General features: G+C 63.5%; 3 protein-coding genes across 3 annotated transcripts in view; all 3 read left to right on the forward strand.

Annotated features, from left to right (window-relative positions):
* The window catches only part of Aqp5 (aquaporin 5), a gene marked incomplete in the record, with an annotated part of 4,160 nt that extends 631 nt beyond the window's left edge, over positions 1-3,529 (forward strand). Inside the window, 4 exon segments of the mRNA XM_005411857.2 lie at positions 1-424; positions 1,684-1,848; positions 2,258-2,341; positions 2,847-3,529. Coding sequence (XP_005411914.2) covers positions 1-424; positions 1,684-1,848; positions 2,258-2,341; positions 2,847-3,032 — 859 coding nt within the window.
* On the forward strand, positions 3,183-5,426 carry LOC106147361 (translation initiation factor IF-2-like). Its single transcript, XM_013508441.1, has 3 exons — positions 3,183-3,213; positions 4,253-4,530; positions 4,561-5,426. The coding sequence occupies exons 1-3, from the start codon at positions 3,183-3,185 to the stop codon at positions 5,107-5,109; spliced, it is 858 nt and encodes a 285-aa protein (XP_013363895.1). The 3' UTR covers positions 5,110-5,426.
* The window catches only part of LOC106147362 (translation initiation factor IF-2-like), a gene marked incomplete in the record, with an annotated part of 3,843 nt that continues 3,553 nt past the window's right edge, over positions 5,161-5,450 (forward strand). Inside the window, 2 exon segments of the mRNA XM_013508442.1 lie at positions 5,161-5,284; positions 5,340-5,450. Coding sequence (XP_013363896.1) covers positions 5,161-5,284; positions 5,340-5,450 — 235 coding nt within the window.

The raw sequence follows: 5,450 nt of genomic DNA on the forward strand, positions 1-5,450 counted from the left end.
ACCCGCCTGCGCCAGCGCCCCGACGGCCGCCGCGCGCCGCCGCCGGGCCCCGGAGGCCACCATGAAGAAGGAGGTGTGCTCCGTGGCCTTCCTCAAGGCGGTGTTCGCAGAGTTCCTGGCCACCCTCATCTTTGTCTTCTTCGGTCTCGGTTCGGCCCTCAAGTGGCCGTCGGCACTGCCCACCATCCTGCAGATCTCCCTGGCCTTCGGCTTGGCCATCGGCACCCTGGTCCAAGCCCTGGGGCCGGTGAGTGGAGGCCACATCAACCCGGCCATCACCCTGGCTCTCTTGGTAGGCAACCAGATCTCGCTGCTCCGGGCTGTCTTCTACGTGATAGCCCAGCTGGTGGGTGCCATTGCCGGAGCAGGCATCCTTTACGGAGTGGCACCGACAAATGCCCGGGGCAACCTGGCCGTCAACGCGGTGAGTGCCCATCCCACTGAGGGAAGGGTGGGCAGGACCCCTGGGGTGTGCTCAGGACCAGGCCCCAACGCCCCAGCTTGAGAATGGGTCAGCTGAGTGAGGCACGCACACCCTTGCCAGGAAGACCAGGCAGATGAATCTCCAGCTGACTTGTGCCCCCCAAGCCACCCTACTTCACGTCTGTCTCCTTTGTCCCGTCCCTTCACTCTGGTCTCATCTTTGAGTTCGCCTTCCTCTTGAGCCCCTGCCTCTCTTGTCTGCCCTAGTGGAGCAGTTCTCATGGAACGGCCAGAAAAAAAACAGTTGCAGTCCCGGTGCTTCATTCTTACCTTATTTTATTTATTTACTTATTTATGCCTCCCCCACCCCCCGGTACCGGGAATCAAACTCACAACCTTGCACTTGCCGGGCAGGTGCTGTGCCACTGAGCTAAATCCCCAGTCCCTATTTTATTTATTTTTGAGACAGGATCTTGCTGTGTAGTTCAGGCTGGCCTTGAACTCACTATGTAACCCAGGCTGACCTTGAACTCGCAGCAGTCCTCCTGCCTCAGCCTCCCAAGTGCGGGGATTACAGCCATGTGCCAACAGTGAGCTCTGTGCTTCACTCTTCTTGGCCAGGGCACCGGGGTGGTCAAACCACAACAGGTGTCGTAAGGATTACAGTTCGATGTGAACCGCCAGTGTGGTGCCAGTGCAGAGTGGTCTCTGTCAGATACTGGTTCCCTCTTTCCTCACCCCTCTGCCCCCTCTCTGCGGCCTCCCCCCCTGCAGCCCCAGGCTCAGCCCCGTCCCATGCAAACTGGGTTCATTAATCAAATACAGAGGAGGGTTCTCATGGCCATTGTCAAGCCATGAGTCAGCCACACTGGAGAGACGGGTTTGAGATTGGCACCAGCAGCGGATCGGGCACGGGTAGGAGGCTGGGGGCAGTTTGCAGTAGGCAAACTGGGCAGCTGCCCACAGGAGGGAGGGTAAATGCCAGCCTGTGGGGGGTGGGGATTGGGCAGAGCTGTTGACAGGACTGTATCCAAGAAAGGTCCCTAACACTCTGCCCTTTAGCCACAGCCTGAGCTTCACGCTTGTATAAACTGCGAAGTACGCAGCCTTCCGCGCATGGCCTCTCTGAGGTGGCGCACGCAGGGTTGGCTCCAGGTGCTCAGACTCCAAGTGTCCTCCTTGGAGGCCCAGAGCCTGATCCTGCAGGCCGAGCCACACAGCCGGAAGCAGCTGGGGGCCTAACCCAGCCTCCCCTTGCAGCTCAACAACAACACCACGGCGGGCCAGGCGGTGGTGGTGGAGCTCATCCTGACCTTCCAGCTGGCACTGTGCATCTTCGCCTCCACCGATACGCGCCGCTCCAGCCCTGTGGGCGCCCCAGCCCTGTCCATTGGCCTTTCTGTCACGCTGGGCCACCTTGTGGGGGTGAGTGGTGCTGACCCATGGCAGGAGTGCCACTTGGGGGAGCCACTCAGGGCAAATAAAGGAGACCCCAAGCAGCACCCGCTCCAGACTGGTGGGTCTCCCAGCAGAGTTCAAGACTCAGTCTTACGGCTGCTGGACTCCGGCCCTACTGGGCCCAGACAAGCTCCTGCCAGACCTCCTGGGCAACGGAAGGAGAGGAGTAGGGGTGGGAGGAGAGGAAGACATGGGTAGGGTCCATGGTTGAGTGGACAGTGGGATCCATGGAGGAAGAGGCCACCAGCCTAGGACTCGAGAGATTTGAGTTTGAGACCTGGCTGAGCGCCTGGACTTCTGCGTGATCCTGGGAGAGTCCAGCTTCCGTGGGAGTGGTGGGGACGTGGCCCCTCACTGCCGCTCCTGGTCTATCCAGATCTACTTCACTGGCTGTTCCATGAACCCAGCTCGCTCCTTTGGCCCTGCAGTGGTCATGAAACGGTTCAGCTCCTCGCACTGGGTGAGTCTGAACCCTCCTCTGACTCCTTAGAAATGCGGGCTTGGAAACCCAGCCATGGCCCGGGAGAGCCACATGGCCTTTCCGGATGCGGCGGGGTTCCTGTGGACCCAGACCCCCGGGCAGTCTGTCACCGCACTTCATAGCTTGTGGCCGTTCCTCCGGGGCTGTCAGTGCGCGGGGCAGATCTTGTCCGTCTCTGTCTGAGGATCTGTAGTCTGTCCCTTCTGAGAGTTTACATGTCCCTCCTTAGAGCAGGAGAGGAGGGCTTGCCCTGTGGGATCTGTCCGCCTCCTCTGTGGGTCTCTGATCCATGTTGATCCCTGGATCGTGGAGGGGTCAGGATGTCTGTCCGCAGGGTGGGAGGAAATCTTTCCTTCTGGAGGCCTGGAAGGCTACACGTCCATCTCCTCCAAGGGTCTGTGGGTCTGTCTTCAGGCAGGAGGTGGGGAGTCGTGGTCCCTGCAGCCTGGGGCTCGTCCTCTAATGGCTACCGTGTCTCTCCCAGGTGTTCTGGGTGGGCCCCATCGTGGGGGCTGTGCTGGCTTCCATCCTCTACTTCTATCTGCTGTTCCCCCACTCCCTGAGCCTCAGCGAGCGTGTGGCCATCGTCAAGGGCACCTACGAGCCAGAGGACGACTGGGAGGAGCAGCGCGAGGAGCGCAAGAAGACCATAGAGCTGACTGCCCACTGACCAGCGTCAGGCAGGGCGGAAATCACAGGCAAAGAAGAAGAAAACAATGACAGCAGAGCTTCCTTCCCCACAGCTGGTTCTCTTGGCTGGGGAGGGGGTGCCGGCTCCCCAGGCTGCACAGTTTGAGATGGCAGCAGGAACCAGGATGGGATGCTCTGGGAGGGGCCAGAGCTGGAGTCTGGTGGGGACCAGGTTTTTCTGGCACAGGGAAGATTGTACTATTGGAATGTCAGACGTCAGAAATTAGAAAGGCAGTGCCAAGCTCACATGCTGCCCTGGCCAGGCCAGAAAGGGGTCGCTGTGTCTGCTTCCCCACCCTCCCCAACCCCTCAAGACCTAGAGCCAGGTTGTGGGGGCCAACGCAGGCCCCCCAGAGCACCTCAGCAGGGAGACAGGCTGCTTCCTTGAATGCCACCTTATTTATTTTTGGACAGGGATGCTTGGAATGGGGCTGCTGGTGTTTGGGTTGGGGATTCCCAATAAAACACTGATCCTCATGTTCTGCCTCCATTTCTGCCCAGAAGCCTCTTGAGGTGCTCGGGCCATCACCTCTCTTCTTCCTTACCACATCCTCCTCCGTAATCTACACAGGGTACAGAGACCCTCCCAAGACAACTTCTCTGTGTGAAGAAAGGGGAGCCGAGGCCAAGGGAGGCTGAGGGGGTGAGAGAGACAGGGAGGGCCCGCGAGGAGGGCCACATACCGTGGACCTCGGCTCACGAACTTAGCCTGTTCCACGATTGTGGAAAAGGCGGCCACATTTAGAAATGGGACTAGAAGCCAGGAAGGAGGCGGCGGGAGCAAGAAGGAGGCGTCCTCACCGTGTCCTATGCCCCAGCCTCTCCCCTGGCCCCTCAGCTATGTGGAGTTCTGCCCCTCGAGGAGGGCCTGGCGCCTCCAGAGCGTACCAGGCAGAGTGAAGGAGAACGGAGCAGCCCCTTGAGATGCCAAAGGGGTGATCACACAGGTTCTGCCGGGCGGAGGACACAGCCTGAGCTCTTCTCTGCAGCTCAGCGTCGAAAGGGTGACACGCGGCGGCTCCGTCTCAGGAGCGCCCCGTCCCCTCGCACAGGGCACAGGCTGCGCCCCGCCCGACCCTGCCTGCTCGCCTGCTCGCCTGTCAGGCCCCGCCCGACCCTGCCTGCTCGCCTGCTCAGGACCCTCTGCCCGCCGAGCCTCCATCTCTTGTGAAAACGCTTCCCTCACGGGGCGCTTGTGAGGGTCGAGCGAGGGGAAGGAGCCCGCCGCCCGGGACCGGCGGGGTCTCGGAGGCCAGGGCGGAGCCACACGACGAGCCCTCCGGCAGAGTCCCTCCTGCAGGCCGCGGCCCCGCGTTCAAATCCGCCGTGCGACCCTGGGTGACTCGAGCCCTCGGCTCCAGCTGACGGGTGAGGCAGGGAGGCTCTCACCGCCATCCGGGCTGCTGCGAGGACGGGCGAGCCGGGGTGCCGCTGACCCGAGCGGACAGCCTGGAGTGGAAGCGGCCGCAGCGCGCACGCCGGCCTGCGCTCCGCCTGCCCCTGCCCGCCCGGCCTGCGCTCCGCCTGCCCCTGCCCGCCCGGCCGCGCCTGTCTGCGGCTCCTGTCGGTCTGCTGTGGGACTCCCTCCCCTCGGCCTTCAGCTCGCCTCTGAGCAGGAGGGACCGGCAGGTGCTCCGGCCCGGGGCGAGAGCAGAGCCATCCCCGGCCGGCGCGAGAGGCCCACCGGCCCCACTGTGCAGGTGTCTAGACATCTGCGAACGGGAGCCGCACCCCGGCCGGCCGGCCTCGCAGGCTTGCGGGTACCGCTCCGTGGCCCGGTACGCGTGCGGGGCCCGCGGGAGCCCTCGCTCGTAGCCGCCTCCCGCCCTGTCGCCCCGCGTCTTCCCACTTCTGCGACCTGCCCGGGCTGCCCGGAGCCAGGCTGCGCGCACCCCCGCCGGCCAGCAGGGGGAGACCTCGTCCGCCGAATCCGCAGCCTGCGCTCCCCAGCTCCGGGGCTGGCCCGCAGCCGGGCAGGGGCCGCGCCCGCGAGCGGGGGCGCAGGGAGTCTCGCGGCTTGGGTTCCCAGGGGCCACAAAGGAGTAGCCCGTCCCTAGTACACCGCAGTACCCCGGAGCAGGTGCCGAAGGGAGGAGAGCGCCCCCCGCATGCTCCCCCAAGCTGCAGAAGACTCGGGTGCCGGCGCAGTGGTGACCCGGACGCCGCCTCCTCCCGCCAGCGCGGGGGCTTTTGTTCCTTTCTGTGACGGGACCCAAAGTCCATCGGGACACAGTGAACGGTGGCTCCATGGGGAACAGACCCTCGGGGTGCGGAGACACGCTGTGAGAGGGAGTTAGAGGCCTTGGGTTCCCTGCAGATGCCTGGCCGGCCTTTGGGCAACGGTCAAACGAGGGCTCCGGGCGGACAAGTTGCAGAGGGCGGGCTGGTGGCCAGCAGG

This window comes from Chinchilla lanigera, unplaced genomic scaffold (genome assembly GCF_000276665.1).
Source record: "Chinchilla lanigera isolate Chin_1 unplaced genomic scaffold, ChiLan1.0 scaffold00146, whole genome shotgun sequence".
In the NCBI taxonomy this organism is placed as follows: domain Eukaryota; kingdom Metazoa; phylum Chordata; class Mammalia; order Rodentia; family Chinchillidae; genus Chinchilla; species Chinchilla lanigera.